Below are 17,766 nucleotides of genomic sequence, written 5' to 3' on the forward strand. Positions count from 1 at the left end.
AACATACTTATTTCCCAAGTAAAACCTATACTGCCACAAGACAAAATATCCCATTTCAAATACCCTGAATCGATACCACTATTGTTAAAGTTTATACATACTTATAATAAAAATAATCAGTGACATTTTGACTCTTTAAACCTATGATTAAAGTTGAATTATTGAATCGGTAAGTTTAGTTCAATTTCCGAGTTATAAAATTTAAGCGTTTATATGTAATCTTCTGCATAAGAAAAGTTAAATTTCTTTTAATACAATTTTTTCATCTATAGAGAATTAGTCATCACCTATGTATACAGACCAAATCTAAATCATCTTGAGAAACAAAATTTCGATATAGAAATGTGGGAGTTGGTGGAGTTATACTTAGAATGAAAATACAATAAAATATTTACCAAACATCATAAATTGAAATTTACATCCAAAATATTATATAACATTGTATATCTAAGTTTTTCCTGATAAAGAATGATCTAATAATTATGGTGAGAGCTGTGAAGAAAAGGGGAAATAGAAAAGTGAAGTCAAAGGATTTTCAAAAAGGGTTTGATGCAAGTTGGGAAAATTGAAAAGAAAGTGAGAAGAATAAAAAATGGGTGTGATGTATCATAATCCATTGAATATCTTACCTAATCATCTTTATATTTGCCCAAATAAATATGAAGGAAAGATCCAGGTATCTTCCTCACACCACCATCATAAATCATGCATTACGTTTCTTCAATTGAATCTTAATTTTTTAATCCACTTTCTAACTCTTCTTATACATCACATCATCACATAGCAGGAATATTCTCTCTGATACCTTCTATTTTTCTATATTCCCATTTCATTTTAATGACAAGTGAACCAGGTCCATAAAAACAGCATCATAAATTAGCCACTAAACAAAGTGAGCATGAGAAAAAAATAGCACCATGCAAAAGTTTTCATAATTTCTCTAATGTTTCTGACTACTACATGCATGCATGTTTTTTGTTTGGTGCAAGTGCAACAGAATTTCAATTTAACAGAGCTGAAATACTTTTAATAAATGTATTTTGAGTGTAAACTCAATTTTAAATTTTGTAAGATAGAGTAAAAATAAATTTATTTGAGTAATATAATATACTAAAAAACAATAAATTTAGTTAAAATAGATTTATGATAGTTAAACTTTAAATTAAACTTAATCTTATAAAATCGAAGCGAAATTTATACTAAGAAAAAAATTGGTTTAACTTGATCTCAGTCAATATAATTAAGATGTTATTTTGTAGTATTAAATATGCGTTAATTTGTGTGCTGCGCCGTATTTTTGTTTACTTGTTTGACAGAGGAAGAAACATAGTTGCCAAAGGAATGCAATTGTTTTATAGTTATAGTTGTAGATGTTTGTTATGTACAGAAAGTAAATGTTTTTTAATTTCCCTAAAAAAAAGTATTGAAGAATTAAACTGAGGGACCCAAAAGACAATGTTGATTTTTCGCAGCACAAGGCATTGTCACATATATGCTAAGATATAATTAACAAGAGTTGTGATTCATGAACTGAAAACATTCAATGAATAGTTATGTGATGGAGTTGATGACAGTGATAGAAATAGTAAGAAAAGGAAAACGTGTGAAGACTATTCTTGTGGTTGGCTAAGGTTGTGTTCAATATCTTGGAGGACAAGAACCTTAAAAAGAATGAAACAGTGGTTGCTATTGTAGGTGATGACGATGCTTTGCATACGTTTGCCCCAATAAACTAATTTTACGTATTGTTTAAACGCCGCGTTGAATTAGGATTATAGGTCGTCTGCCATCATCGTCATCCATTAATTCGCTTCAAATGGAAATATTTTATTAGTTCAATTGTAAATATTATATAATTAAGAAAAATATTAACTTAATTTTGATTTACAGAAATATAAGAGCAAAATATTTATCTATAAAAATATATAAATGAAACTTATAGTATGGATTTTATTTCTCAACAAAAAGAAAAAAAAAAACTGTATTGTATATATCATCCTTTGATTATATCAAAATGTATTACTCATGATGAGGATTTGAATAGTTCAGATTTCATGTTTAATAGTTTAACTACCATTAAATCGTGGTTCAACTTATATTAATAAAATAATAACATTTTTAATTCATAAAACTTAGTTAGTTAGATTTCTTTGACATATTATAACAATTATTAAATAATGACAAAATATATTAAAAATATAATATCAAAACTTTATAACTCACAAAATTAAAATAAATATATTTTTTAGCTTTTTCATTTTTAAAATATACAATAAAACAATTATTGAGAATAATAAATTTACCTGTAAAATAGAACAAAAATAAGATAAAAAGTGAATATGATGTAAACAATGATTTTTACAGTTAAATTTGTTCATGTATTCGTATTTGTCTTCTATCTAAGAGTGGCTTGACAAGAAAAAAGACTAGGAATTATGTATTTTGGAGTCGCAAGTCTGAAAACATAACTTGAAATTGAATAACTTAATTATATGATTAAGTTATTTTCAATTTACGTAAAAATATACAAATTTTGAGCTTAATGTTTAGAGTTACCCGATCAATTATATATGGAATATGATGAAGTGTATAGGTGTTAACATAATGGAAAACCTCCAAGTTGGCTTTTGAACATAAAACATTTCGAACAAAGCAGCACTCCCACCCTTGACTTTCCTACATTTCGTCAATGGACTAGCTGCAAAAAAGAGACATACTTCCTACAAATTAGCCGTTTTTTTGTCCTCTTAAATCGTAAATTGTAGCCACATTTGAGTATGAAGATTCAATATTGACACTGCTCTGTAGAAAAGCCATCGTGGGTGCCTTGGTTAAGATTCACAATATGTTGAAACATGGCACAACGCAATTGGACAGAGCATGAAACACGACACAGTTGGGAGTAAACACTGGACTAAACACAAACACTCAACCGTGGCTAATAACTACAGAGTCCACGTTTTGGAAAATAAAGGGTACTGCCCAAAATTTGACGTAAGCGATGACAGAATCATCCTAAAAGCGGAACGCTTATCCACTGCCACGTTGAGGCTGCGTCCTAGCTAGCTAGAATGAAACTTGTCAAGTTGTCACACAGATTACATTATTTTGATTATTCTCTATTAAATTTGTCAAATGGATTTGCCCTCCACCTCACCAACCCACGTGTTACAACTCACTCTCTTCCTTTTTATCCCATCGCACTATAAAACCCACCTAGTCTCTTTTCTCATTCCTTTCAATCACAAACCAAAGCAGAGCCAACAACATTCACCAACAACAAACAACTACAACAACACACAAGCGAGAAGAGGAAAAGCAAATGAAGAGTGAATTAGAGTTGCCACCAGGGTTCAGGTTTCACCCCACGGATGATGAGTTGGTGAACCATTATCTTTGTCGGAAATGCGCTGGTCAACCAATTGCTGTTCCTATCATCAAAGAGGTCGATTTGTACAAGTTTGATCCATGGCAGCTTCCAGGTCCGTTTAATTTCATCTGCCTTTCGTATACTTTCCATTTCTATCATTCAATTCACTCATGATCATGTTCTGCCTGCAGAAATCGGATTTTACGGTGAGAAAGAATGGTACTTTTTTTCTCCTCGGGACCGCAAATACCCCAACGGCTCACGGCCGAATCGGGCCGCCGGAAGTGGGTACTGGAAGGCCACCGGCGCCGATAAACCGATCGGAAAACCGAAGGCGCTTGGGATAAAGAAAGCTCTGGTATTTTACTCGGGAAAAGCCCCCAAAGGAGAGAAAACCAATTGGATCATGCACGAATATCGGCTGGCCAATGTTGACCGATCAGCCTCCAAGAAAAATAACAACCTGAGGGTATGTTTGGATTTGATTTGCTTTGTTTTATTATGTTGTTTTGATTTGCTTTGTTTGAAAAGTTTCTGATTTTGGTGTTATGGTGCAGCTTGACGATTGGGTGTTGTGTCGAATTTACAACAAGAAAGGGAAGATTGAGAAATACAACACGGGGGCAGCGAAATCGGAGACTGAGGTGGTTTATAATTTCGAACACGAGACGAAGCCGGTGATTGAGAAGCTTGGGAACGAGCAATTGTTTATGGATAGTTCAGATTCGATGCAGAGGTTGCAGAGTGAGTCGAGCGGTTCAGAGCAGGTGGTTTCGCCGGACGTGAGGTGGGAGAGAGAGGTGCAGAGCCACCCGAAATGGAATGACATAGGCCTACAACTTGAAAACGCGTTTGATTTTCAATACAATTACTTTGACGGCAATAACCTTTCGGTGGATGATCCTTTTGGGAGTGTTGAGTACCAAATGGGCCACGTCTCCCCCTTGCAGGACGTGCTCATGGAAGCCCTATTGATGTGAAAACGATACCTTTTGGACAAGGGGGCTTCATTATGTGCATTACATGGGACCCTCTACCCCAGAATATCTTCATTATTTTGTAAAGTCAGCATCGGTTTGCGATTGCATTCACCTAACTACTACTACTGTTACAACATGTGCTGCCAGGCTTAGTGACGAATGAGCTGCACGTGTAGTAACTATTCTTGTTCTTTCTTCTAGAGAGGTCAGGGAATTTTGAATTCGGCTGAAATGGGTATTTGGATTAGATGTGAAGAAAAAAAAAATAAGGGAACTGTGTAAAAGAGAGTAGGAGCAGAATGATCTCAACAAGGTGTCGATTCATAGGATTTATTGGAGGGTTAATGTGTAGCTGTAGGAACTCAACCTGGAAAATTCTTGTTCTATGGTATTGGAGTATGATTTTTTCATATATTTGTAATTTACAACTTCTACTTTTCAATTCGAAGTAAACAGCTGAATGAAAATTCTTCCATTCAAAGGATGGAAAAGTTGCTCTATGTATCTTCAGACTCTATAATATGCTAGTGTAAATTACTTTATAATAACAGAACAGAAACGATGGTATATAATAAAAGAACTTGCAGAAAAAATTAAGTCTCAAAACAGCTGCCGATGATGATATTAGTACTAAGTTGATAGTGTTTATGGAATTAACCAACATATAAATATAAATTGTTGATAATGTTGGTACAGTCAGATTTGAATATATCTGAAAGTAGAGGACTAAATAGCCGTGACGTCTTTTATGGCGTGGTCTGGAAGTAAGTTGTGCGTTTTGGGGAGTTGGATAAAATCGTGAAAAATTACTTTCCACGGATGTTTTTCCAACGGAATGAACAACCGGAAGAGAAATATTTTCTTGGGGTTTAAACTGGGGGTATAGCAAAAGATGTGCAGTCAAACTAATGTCATATGATTTTATGAGTGGTTACTTAGAACATGTTACCAGTCCGATATATAGCGCTAGATCTCTATAAACAAATTATAGTCAGGCTAGATCTCTGAATTACGTACCAATATATTAAATCTGACTCTCATATTATACAATGACTTTGTCCTACAAAGTAGGACAATAGCTACTATTTTATACGATGACAGGAGTAATTAAGAGAAGGTATCTGGTATGTTCAAATGCTGACATCTCTGGATTTTGGAACCCGATCACAATCTGCCGATGTCCAACCGATCAACTGCTTGTCGTTGTCAAATACCATCACTTTGTTTAGCATGGATATGTCTGCATAAACACGACCAGGGAATTCAAAAAGAATAGTTCTTTAGGTGTGTTTGGAAATTCGTTATGAAGTGAAAAATCATATCAAAGGTGAAAGTTATAAATATTAGTCTAGTGGTAAATGTGAAAATCTCATGAAATGTAAAATCAAACAGCTATGAGTTTTGCTAACTGCTAAGAGACTATGAACGGTAAACTACAAGTGATATCTATCATCCAGAACGAACATCAATAGAAAAAGAAATAATAGCAACATTCCTACCTCCTATTAGGTTCAGATCACCCATTCCTACTTCAGAGCCGTTTAGAATGCCCAAGCAAACATTTCCCATATTCTGCCGGAATAAATTTATTAGCATTCATACATGAAATGTGTCTGTTACTTTAAAAAAGTTAATCTAGAAGGAATTCACTAGGAGGGACTCACAGATATTATTAGATATCCTTCAGGAGGGATTTCAAACAGAGCTTTACTTCTGCCATTGCTACTGAAACTAAGTGTGATTGGCTTAAAGTATTTTCTCACTTCATATATGCTTTTGAAAGGTCTTTTGCCATGCCAACAGAGAGGAAGAGTTTGATCACCGTGTGCTTCTTTTAGGGGCTTTCCACCTGATTCCTTCCTCAACTTCGTGTGCAAATTAAACAAAAGATCCATGTTAAGTAACAAGTAATTTTTTTTTTGTATGATTAAAGAAATAACTTATTTATACTTTTGTCCTTCTACAGACAACTCGAATCTCGCATGATGAAATTGACATGATATATGATCTTTGTAAAGCCTCGAGCATTGTAAAATGGTTGAAATTTTCAACTTACCCAAGAGATTAGTAGTTGGTAAGCATTAGAGTTGAAGTAGGTGTAAGAACTCCCAGTGTCAAAAGTAGCATGAAGATTTCCAACCCCAGTCCTCTTTCCTCCGAAAAGGAGTTCAGCTGCCCCTGCTGCTGAGTAATGTTTGCTGAGACAGATCACGGAAACGAGGTCTCAGAGTTCAGAAAAAATTAGAAATGATGACTATACAAGTGGAAAATGCAACATTACGATATGAGTTGAAGATCTACTTACTAATCTCTGGATGACATTGGAGTCCAAGTTAGTCTAGAAGAATCATAAACTTCTCCAAAGAAGATATACCCTCCTCCCTGTGCACTCAAACAGTGTCCAACCACATTTCGCACCAAACCCTGACTATTCAGCTGTGATGTCAAGCTAGTTTTTCCCCTGCCAAGGCCAAGCATGCCATCTAACGGGTGATGAGAAGGATCTGGAAAAATCTGATCATATCCGCATCTGCAAAAGGAATAAGAAAAAGTGTATGAGATACCCCAAAGAATTTTCACATCCAAAACACAACGCATATGGTATAGTCATCATGAGTATGTAGGGTTTCCACGATCAAGTGACATTTCTATACTCTAAAAGAGTAAGCCAAACAGTGGATCATGCAACAACAGTGTTTTTGTTGTGGATAGTTCAGATTCTTAACTAAATTTATAGCAAAATCAAAGGAACTAAAAATGGATTGAGATATTATACACTAACCCAAGGGCCATACGAACTTTAAGTTGGACTCCATTTGTAAAATTGAGAGTGTAGACATCATGGAGAAGTACACCAAGGGATGAATAATGATCTGCATACTCAACTTCATAATCACATTGATGCGGAACTTCACAGTCGTAGTTATCATTATGGTGCAAGGATGCACAAAGGGCATGCCTGCATGGCACTAAGTCATTGCTGGGCCTATAAAGTGGATGTGGTGTCTGAAAATAAGCAACAATATTTGAGACGAGTACTAGCAGGATAATGTAATCAAACAAGTCAACATTACACGTGTATCTATTTGCTAAGATGAGCCTAGTCTCATTTGACATGACATTTGTTCAAGGAAAAACAAAACATTATGAATTTCCTTGGTGATTCTGAACACTCATATTGAGTGAGAATATCCATCACCTGAGAGCAACGGGAACAAGGGGCATCACATTGAAGCCACGTAAGGTCGCTACCTGTGTCAATATCAAGAAAATATGGCCTAGGTGGTTGCCCGATGTTGAGAGTGACATTATAAAACCTGTGAACGTTGAAAGTTGAAAGAAATTACAGTGACTTGGCATGTATGTACATATTTCAAGATGTGTAACTTCAAAGAAAAAAAGAAGAAGCTTGCCAGCATATAATATTTGAATCAGAAGAATGAAAACGAAAATGGACATGAGCTTTGTATGATTTATATTTTAAAGATTTTAGTATGTTTTTAACTTATGAATTTTAATTATGAATTCGAGTAATTGTTTTATTTACTTTCTCTAATTAAAAGTTTGTATCTGATCTAATATTATATGACACTACATATATGTTATATTTGTTAGAATGGGATAGTCGTATTAGTCTGAACTCACTCTATGTATGATTTTCTTAACATGTAATTTGAAAAATATTAATTTAGTTTGATAAGTTATGGATGAGTGAGTTAAAAATCCACCAAAATTTCAAAAAAAAAATTTATTTTAAAAAGAAAAGTTAATTTCAATTCCTTTTATATTTAACAAAATATAACGAATTAAAGATCAATTAAAGTTTTAATTTAACTTTATTTTTACAATGAGCTATTTTTTTTTCCTTTTTCCTTTGGGGGTTGGTGGGTTCACGTGACCCACCACACGTTCAATTTCTCTACTTATTGTCAAATGATTGATTATATTGTTTTACCTAGCCTTACTCGGTGAACAAAATATCAAATTACCATTCCAAATGATGATAATATCAAAATGTGATATCTAAGAAAACTGTGAGAACCATAAAATAAATATTATTTATATACCTTAAAATGAAAATTGGAGATACATATAGCAGTTTAAAATATTGGAAAGAGAAAAAAAAAATAAAAAATATTTTATAGAAAGTAAAACAATAATTCGCACATTTTATACGGACTAAAAACAATTCTTTCAAATTTTAAAAGGATTAAAAAAAAGGAAAAGAATGATCAACTCAATCAAAAGTTGATAATTTTATGGGCACTAAAAAATATATTTAAATTAATAAATAAATATTATAAATCTTGCATGAAAATTGAGGAGTTTATATTTTAAATACTTATAAGTTAAATGTATGGAAGAAAATTGATTCATTAACCTCCAAAATGTTAAAAGAAACCTACTATAGAAAAAAAAAGTATTAAAAGTATAGATTGCTGAGAAGAAAGATAATAAAAGAGAGATAATAATGGTTGATTAAGGGCTTGAAATTTTTTTTCAAGAGAAGTCATTCCTCTTTGTGAAAAAATATATGAATCATTTAAACTCTATTATTTGAATGTGTATCAGGTTAAAGATTATTGATTGGTATGTATTATAATTAGGAGATGTTTCAACGTAATGAGTACTCTTTCCCAGAATAAATAAAAGGAACAGAAAGAGGGTGGAAGCAGGGAAAAGGAGGAAGAAAACGGAGTGGAGAAAGAAAGGCATAACAGAAAGAGAAGATTGAGAGAAAAGGAACAGATGTCCTTTTACGTACCCGACAGGGTAAACATTGCCGTGAACAGGGAACACCACGGCTGAACCGGAACGGAAACGGTTTAGTAGGAACGGTGACGAGGATGACGATGAAGACGAGGCTTCATCGGAACGAAACCTTCCACTTGAGCTGGAACTTGCACCGGAACTTTTGTGTTTGGTGCCGAACCATGCTGAAGAAGTAGAGGAGGTGAAGAAGAGCAGCAGCAGCAATAATCTCCAATTGGCTGATTTCATTTTGGAATTGAGAAGAGTGTGGAGGGTAGGTTGCGTGTTTGAGGAAATGCATGAAAGGTTTATATATGAATTGAGATGGGTGTGGGTCCACAAAAGCATTGCTTCCATAATTCAAACTGGGATTTCTTCTAATGCATTTTTTGTCCCTAGCTGCTTATTCTTTTCTTCCTCCGATCAAACCCCACCTCATCAAATTTTTAATACCCTTTTCACTTTTATGCAAAAAATATTTTATCATCTTTCTTATACGACTTCACTTCACAGACAATAAGTATGACTCGACTCAACTACATAAATTTATAAGGAAAATGATACTTGAACAACCATTTTTGACAACATTTAGACACGCGCACACGTGTCAAAATCTGAGTGGTCCAGTTGAAAAAATTAAATGAAAATGGACCACTCAGATTTTGACACGTGTGCGCGTGTCTAAATGTTGTCAAAAATGGTTGTTCAAGTGTCATTTTCCAATTTATAATGGATTCAAAAAATAAGTATTCTTACCCTTTCAATTTTTTTAGGTTGCTTGTATCTTCGACTATACAAATTAGTTATCACTGGTTTCTAATATTAACTATTAATATTTTGTGAATCGAATTGCGAATAAATATTATGTGTATCTTACCCGTTGTCACCCCTAATAGGGTAAGGGAAGATACGATACTAGTTGTACTCATAAAAATCTATTATTAAGAATTTTAATAATAGATTTGCTTTCTCTCTATATTTGCTTCCATTCTACACCACACTCTTACTGTAAATAGTTGGTTCTAGACCACACCACCGACACCATCATTTCTCACAAACAGTGCTACCCGTTTAGTTCTAACCACAAATTTTTTCTTCATTTTTTTCTTACTTATGATGCATATTATTTTTTTTCTCGCATACCTTCAGCTTGTTTCTTCTACTACTATCTTGTATCACTATTTCTGCTATTTCTGCTTAGATCCTTCCCCGTTTTTATGACTATACTCTGTTATAAAGTTTAATCATATGATATTATGCTTTGTTTGGTTTATTTACTTCTGGATGAGATAGAAAATTAGTGTTTAATTAGTTTGGTTAATTTTGTGAGCACTAGTAAGATTGTACATATAATTGATGCATTTTAGATTTTGTAAATTAGATGGTTTATGATTTGCATATTACTTAATGTTTAACTTTTTTAATCTCTTCCATGTCCCATGTCAATGATTAAAACTAAAACTTAAAATACAATCCTATAAAATTTAATAGGAAAAAAATTTAATCATACAAATTTATCTGTATAATTTGTCATTCATTATTACGACTGATAACTAACTAATACATACGAGATCAGGCTAATCTTAAATTTGAATTTATTGATAGCAGGGATTAGCTCTTGATAGCAGGTGGGAACTTTAAGATTTAGGGGTATCGACCTAAGGACCCAAAGGTGCCTATGGTGGCTATGATCACCATGGATTGAAATCGATCAAGAACAACTTTCATGGTAAGAGAAGGATCATCACAACATATCTAAAATATGATTGAAAGATAATTAAACTAACAAAAACATAAACATATAAATTTCTCATATGAGATCAATGACAAAATGTAAAGAAAATACTCTAACACGCATTGTATATTGAGGACAGACAGCAGGAGCGTGGTGATAAAGCCTTTTGAGATCTCTTCTAATCCACATGATACACGGGCATCAGAGCAGTACTAATAAGACGAGGTGGTTGCATTAAAGAATGAAAGGGTTCATTAAAGAACCTTAAAAGTTAATAAGGCCTCGACCAAACTAACAGTAGAAAAATGACATTTTATAACAAATCTATTATGACGGATAAAAATTATCCATCATAATAGGGAGATATTATAACGTAGTTTGTTTAAATCAGTTATAATATGAGAACCGGTGGCAAACTTGTAAATAAGTTTAAGACATATTATAACGTAGTTTTGAAAATCAGTTATAATATGAAACGCAGTGACAAACTTGTAAATAAGTTTAAAACATATTATAACGTAGTTTTGAAAATTAGTTATAATATGAAAAGCGGTAACAAACTTGTGACAAACTTGTGACAAACTTGTGACAAACTTGTGACAAACTTGTAAATAAGTTGAAAACCTATTATTGATGTATTATAACGGAGTTTTAGAAATCAATTATAATATCTCACGTTCCCTCTCACTCTCATTCCTCTCTTCACGTTCCCTCTCACTCTCATTCCTCTCTTCCTCTTCGTCTCATCCCTCTCACTTGCATTTCTCGGCACTCCTCACTCGCATTTCTCAGCACTCCTCCGTGCCTGTGTTCTTCTCAGCTCCGAGAACACTCCTTCCTCTGCAAGACTACTTCTGACTCTGCTGCCTCTTCCTCGAAATCTCTGAAGTCTGACCAAGTAGGTTTTATGATTCATAGTTCACATTCTACTATTTGTTTTTCCCTAATTTGTTATGTTTTTCTTCTATTAATTTCACTAATTTCTTAGATTGGTGGGGATTGTGTTTCGATTGGTGGAGAAATTAGCGGCGTTAACACGAGAGAGGAGGAGGAGGGAGCCTTATCCACAACGGTGATTGGAGAATTTTGAAGGTAGTTATAGTTCACATTCTTCTCTGTAACACTTTTCCCCTCTTTTTATCCAGTTAATTTAGTTTTCATTGATTCTTGAAGAATAAAAAGATTGTGTTTTAAGTCTCGTGCACGAGAATTTGCTTCAAATTTAATTTTGGATTTATGGTTATATTTCTACAAATAAACCAGTGTAATCATAAACTATTTTTAATTAAAAAAACTTTTCTGTCTGAATTATTGATGCTGGATTGTGCCAATGAAAGTGGCAGAGAAAAAGTAGCAGAGCAGTGGTTTTTCAGGGAAGTTTTCAGGGAAGAAGGGGTTTTCTTCAGGGTTTGTGTATCTTCCAACCTGTAATTCACTTTATTATTTTAGATCTACATTCTTTCCAATTCAAATAACAAAATACAAAAAATAAGAACAACTAATAACTCATATAACAGAAGTAGAAAATTCTACGGATGGCTCTCATCTTGAAATAACATGGTACTAGGAATGTTTTGTCTAAGAATTTTGGTATTCTGAGCAATGTTCAACATGAGTCTTTAACTCTCAATCTTGATGCTAAATTCTTATGCTTGGTTATACGGTTCCACATATAAGATGTGATTTTTTTTTATGTTTATTTAGAAGCTGATAGTTATAGCTTCCAAATACTGATTTCTGAACTAGTACTTATGAAACACTTTGATTTCATTGTCGGGTTGGAAAGCTACTCTTCAACCACTTATTTAAAAATGATGTCTTTTAACATCCATTTGATGATATGCTTAGATGATTTAAGAGTGAAATTTCTATTTTTATAAAGATCAAATAGAAGATGTGGTCAATTATGGACAATGAAACACATCTTATAAAAGGTCGTGTGTATTGGGCATAGTAATGTTGTTTAAATTCTTAAATTACATCATCAATTCTAGCTACTTCTACTCTGTATAATTTAAATTTCCACGAATTTAAATTATATGATTATTGTGTCTTTGGCAGCCTCTCTAACAACTTTGTGAAGATGTAGGTATAGGACAACATTCATTATAGAATGTCTATACTAACATTTTAGATTATTCCAAATGTTTAACTTATTGAACTCTATTCTTCCATTATCTCTGCTACTCTTTCTCTCAACTGCCCATTCTTAAATCAATTTGCTCATTCCCTATTTATTCCCTTTTACATTTCTTAGAATAAGCCAATTTTATGTAGTGATAGTTCCTTTCAAATAACTATTTCAGACAAAAAGGGTTGTATAGTACGCTACTTAGATACATATGCACGATATTTGTTGTTTGTATTTGTTGTGACTTATAATGTGAGATGATATTTCAGTTCTAATTTAAATTTTATGCTTTCTTCTCTACAGGAAGACAATCAAGTTGTTTAGTGATTTCCATACCTCTGACATTATTATTGCTTCAACACTATGCTTGGTTAATGTAAGCATTTTTATTTCAGTTTATTTTAGCTTTTTTTTATTCATATCTGACTCTAGAGATTTCTTTTGCTCCCTTTAGATTAACTTTATATTTGTTGAGAATTAACTTTATTCAGTTTTGGGCACTGTGTCCAACCTTCAAGTACATATACCTTCTAGTATAACTAAAAGGTATTAGGTATTCTAATGCCATTTGTTAGTATCTATTTGCATTTTTTCTTTAAGATAAACATTGGGCCAATTTGTATCTGTTGTTTAGTAAAAACATTGTATATGAATATGATATTATCCTTTGAGGGAACAGTCCCCATAATTTTCCTATATACACAGCGAATTGATTTCTATTGCTTTTCTGGCAAGTGACCCTAAATAATAAACAACTTCTGTTAGGGTCTGATTCATAACATCTTTCATCTAAGAGAAAAAGTTTTAGTGTTTTTTAAACTAAAAATAAAAATAAAAATTATGTCAAGTATAGAGACCCAACTTTTTTTTTAAATTACAACTTCATTGTAATAATGTTGCTTGTTATCATGTGGCTTCTCTACTAATGTATAAAATACACATGCTTATTTTTTTTAAAGTTTTCCCCGTATTTTGTTCCTTTTCTAAAATATGAATTTAAAGAGTTTTTATTTATTAATAATCCTTAGTCTTATGAATGTGTGATGAATCTTTTATAAATGTATTGCTTATAACATTAGATTGTTCAATTTTCTAGAAAATTGAGGAGGCCGGGAGTAATAAGGAAAAAGATGTAGATTTTCTTTCATCCATAGAGGTAAGTTTTCCTAACTGTTATTGTTAGATCATATTTAATTAGTGACAAATGTATCTCAATATGTAGTTACCTTGCCTGTGAGGCATAAAATATGTAGTTGACAGTATTATTTATTTTAAACAGGTTTTGATTATTGATCATGCAGATGTAATATCAATGCAGGTCTGTAGTGATCTTCCTTTAAATTAGTGTAACAAATTGATTTTCCCGTTATTTTGACTACTATATGCGGGGGAGGTATTGGAAGTAAGATATACAAATATGATTTTTCTACACAAGAATTTTGAGATTGTATATTTGTATATTTTCTTAGGTATCTTGATGATCACGCAAGATTTTACAAGCAAACAATAATATTAGGATTGTATTGCTCAGTCATTGATTACAATTATAATCAAGCATTGGTCAGGATTCCTCGTACAAGTTATCAATTTGAAGGTTCCATCTGTAAGGTATTAATTTTTATCCTTCATGTCTTTGTAATTTATTGTCTTTTATTTGTATTATTTTGTAATTGTTCATGTTTTTTCTTCCAAATATGGTTATTAGAATGAAATTATTCTTTCTTTCATGTATGGAGGTAGTATTATTATGGTTTTATTATTACAAAACCATAAGTCTTTTATTTGTTGTCTTTTAGGAATAAGAGTAGTAGGAGGGTCATTGAGAATGAACACAACACAACAAAATAACCTTAGAGGTTTTCATAAATGTTATTAAATAACCTTTATAGTGTTTTTGCGTTGTAGTGGTCTACAAAGCCTAACGTTGTTAAATAAACGTTAAAGTGTCACCACTTTCTTGGTTTCAGTTCATTGGCACAAAACGTTAGTATGGACCGAAGTTGGATAAATTCTAAACGAACAACCGAAGAATATGAGAGAGGAGTGGAACAATTTATTGAGTTTGCTACGAGGAATGTAGTAGATAATAATGGAAGATTTTATTGTCCATGTGTGAATTGCTTGAACGAGCGGAGACTACCCATTGTAGTAATACGAGAGCATGTTTTGTGTGATGGGTTCCTAAGGAGCTACACCAAGTGGACATGGCATGGTGAATTAGTAGAAGTGTCAATAGCACATGTGTCTCAAACTGAAGCAGAAGAAGTGGATTTCGTTATGGAAGATGGTTTGGAGCAAATGATTCGTGATGTTGGAGATGATGTCTTTGCACGATCACATATGTATGCAACTTTGTGTAGTGATGTAGAAATGCCTTTGTATTCAGGGTGCATTAAGTACACTAAATTGTCGGTAATATTAAAACTATTTAATGTGAAGGCAAGAAATGGGTGGAGTGATAAGAGTTTCACCGAATTGCTTGAGTTAGTGAGTGACATTCTTCCTGAAGGTAATACGATGCCAACATCTAACTATGATGGAAGAAGATATTATGTCCAATGGGTATGGAGTATAAAAAGATTCATGCTTGTCCGAACGATTGTGTGTTGTACAGGAAGGAATATGAAAAGTTACATCACTGTCCACATTGTGGGTTATTAAGATGCAAGCAAAAAGATGGTGACTTCGAAGATGATGTGAGGAAGGGTGTTCCAGCAAAGGTGTTGTGGTATCTTCCCATAATTACAAGGTTTAAAAGATTATTTGCTAATGTCAAAGATGCAAAACTCATTAGATGGCATGTAGATGAACGTAAAAGAGATGGTCAAATAAGGCATCCAACTGATTGTAGTTAATGGCAGACAATAGATTCAATGTTTCCATATTTTGGAAATGATCCAAGAAACCTTAGACTTGGACTTGCTACAGATGGAATGAACCCGTATGGTAACTTGAGTAGTAGACATAGCTCATGGCCTGTTATGTTAGTGATCTACAACTTATCTCATTGGTTGTGCATGAAACCTAAATACGTCATAGGGATATTTGTGAAATTGTCATTGGTAATGATCTCCTCTCTACAACAGTTCCACAACTTTGGAATTTGTAAGTAAACCTTCACAAACCATGAAAATACTATCATATTACATTCGTGTATTTATTTTAACATTATTTGTTGATATTGAAGGTATTTGCATCACCTCTGCATCGAGAGAAGGAATGCTACTATCTATGGATTTCTTGATCCTGTTATAATTCAAACTGTAGGAAATAAATCAGAGGAGGTGCAAAAGTACTTGATAGAAATGTTTGAAAAAGATGGTAAAGAGGTCTATTTAGCACCTTACTTGCATAAGTAAGTACATAATTTTTAAATTTTTCATGACTAGTTTAAAAGTTTCTTTTAATTAATATTATTCTAACTTGTAGGGGTCATTGGCAATTGCTAGTTATTGTTCCTGATCGTTCTCTTGTAGTTCTCTTATTGTGATGTGTAATTTCTAATTTTTAAATTAAAAAATTGGGGGAATTGCTTAATCAACTTTGTCTTCCACCTCCAGAACCCTACTTCCTTTTCCCTTCCTTGTGCCGCCATCATAACCCTAGTCGTCGCCACTACCTCACCAATCATCCACGCCGCAACTATCAACCTTCTCAACACCATGCGCCGCTGCCATAAATTTCCTCTCTTAGGCCACCATGCCGCCATTAGCCACCACCTACAACCACAACACAGAAACGTAGTGCAAAAATCGCCCTACGAAACCAAATCACCATCAACATCTTCGCCCAACCTTCATCGCAACACACCTTCATCATTTTCACCATCACCGGACCTGCAAACCCAAAGCCAGAAAATACACAAAACCCAAATCACTTCAACGCGCCACCACTAAACCCTCAAGCCCCCGCCGTCATTAACCCTAATCTATGCCTCCTTGTGGTTTAGATCCAGCAACCTGCAACAAAATAAAAAACCTAGAGAACTAATACAGGGACTCAAACAACTTCTCAATCGTGAAAACAAAGAGAACCAAGATCGCAAACAGCTTCTCAATCGCAACCTCTATGCGCGAACCAAGTGAAGCATTCACGTCTTCTCCTTCCTCGAGCAATCGCGAAAACCAGTGCGCCTTCGAAGCAGAAAGAATCCCTAATCACAGAAACTCCCAATTCGCGAAGCCTCTTTGTGCATCCTTCATCTCCATTGCCTTCATCACGAACCCAAACTCCATGACTATCAATCAAACACAGAACCAAAAACCTCCAAAAACCCTCACAGTTTTCACAAATTTGATTAAACAAATGTGAATTGCCATTTTTTTAATTATGAATTAAGCAAATGTGATTAACAAATTTGATTAAGCAAATTGCTGAGAAAGGGACTGCCTTTAATTACAATTTCTCTAATTTTTTAATTCAAAAATTAGAAATTACACATCACAATAATCTAATTATCATATATACCATGCCACATCATTTAAAATACTACTGTCAGCATACCATGTAATGACCTCTTAAACGACATTTGTCGAATTTAACAGCAGACCTCTATTTGTTTAAATTTTTCAAAAATAAGAACCCAATTGAAAAAACTAATAACTAGGGAACCTATTTGAGATTCTGAAAAAAAAAAAGGACCGACCAAAACATTGAACCTTATTTTAATTAGGTCCTAGAGGTGACTCTTCCATTATACAAATTATGTTTTCATAAGGAAAAGAGATTTAGGGTTTTGGATGGGAAGCTGCAAAGAAACTAATCCACATGCTTATAGTGAATTATTTAGATTGTTTTT

General features: G+C 33.4%; 2 protein-coding genes across 2 annotated transcripts; one reads left to right on the plus strand and one right to left on the minus strand.

The window, feature by feature from the left end:
- The first annotated feature begins 3,233 nt into the window (after nt 1-3,233).
- LOC124823022 (NAC transcription factor 32) lies at nt 3,234-4,854 on the plus strand. The gene is made up of 3 exons (XM_047295142.2): nt 3,234-3,482; nt 3,562-3,839; nt 3,928-4,854. The coding sequence occupies exons 1-3, from the start codon at nt 3,323-3,325 to the stop codon at nt 4,348-4,350; spliced, it is 861 nt and encodes a 286-aa protein (XP_047151098.2). The 5' UTR covers nt 3,234-3,322; the 3' UTR covers nt 4,351-4,854.
- Nucleotides 4,855-5,245: 391 nt separating this feature from the next.
- Nucleotides 5,246-9,465, minus strand: LOC124823021 (aspartic proteinase Asp1-like). The gene is made up of 8 exons (XM_047295141.2): nt 9,116-9,465; nt 7,550-7,667; nt 7,133-7,356; nt 6,656-6,880; nt 6,407-6,548; nt 6,015-6,215; nt 5,850-5,922; nt 5,246-5,590 (listed from the first exon to the last, which is right to left on the minus strand). Exons 1-8 carry the CDS (start codon nt 9,457-9,459, stop codon nt 5,481-5,483), a joined length of 1,437 nt encoding a protein of 478 aa, XP_047151097.1. The 5' UTR covers nt 9,460-9,465; the 3' UTR covers nt 5,246-5,480.
- Between the last annotated feature and the right edge of the window lie 8,301 nt (nt 9,466-17,766).

Source organism: Vigna umbellata, chromosome 2 (genome assembly GCF_029865625.1).
Source record: "Vigna umbellata cultivar VRB3 chromosome 2, Vumbellata_1.0, whole genome shotgun sequence".
In the NCBI taxonomy this organism is placed as follows: domain Eukaryota; kingdom Viridiplantae; phylum Streptophyta; class Magnoliopsida; order Fabales; family Fabaceae; genus Vigna; species Vigna umbellata.

What these genes read in the sequence shown, in the direction of transcription:
- LOC124823022 (XM_047295142.2), top strand. Translation starts at nt 3,323, where the DNA reads ATGAAGAGTGAATTAGAGTTGCCACCAGGGTTCAGGTTTCACCCCACG. An exon ending in TGATCCATGGCAGCTTCCAG is followed by an intron (nt 3,483 to 3,561) that starts GTCCGTTTAATT and finishes TTCTGCCTGCAG; the next exon opens with AAATCGGATTTTACGGTGAG. An exon ending in AGAAAAATAACAACCTGAGG is followed by an intron (nt 3,840 to 3,927) that starts GTATGTTTGGAT and finishes GTTATGGTGCAG; the next exon opens with CTTGACGATTGGGTGTTGTG.
- LOC124823021 (XM_047295141.2), bottom strand. Translation starts at nt 9,459, where the DNA reads ATGGAAGCAATGCTTTTGTGGACCCACACCCATCTCAATTCATATATA. An exon ending in AAAGTTCGTATGGCCCTTGG is followed by an intron (nt 6,881 to 7,132) that starts GTTAGTGTATAA and finishes TTCCTTTTGCAG; the next exon opens with ATGCGGATATGATCAGATTT. An exon ending in ACCAACTACTAATCTCTTGG is followed by an intron (nt 6,216 to 6,406) that starts GTAAGTTGAAAA and finishes TTGCACACGAAG; the next exon opens with TTGAGGAAGGAATCAGGTGG.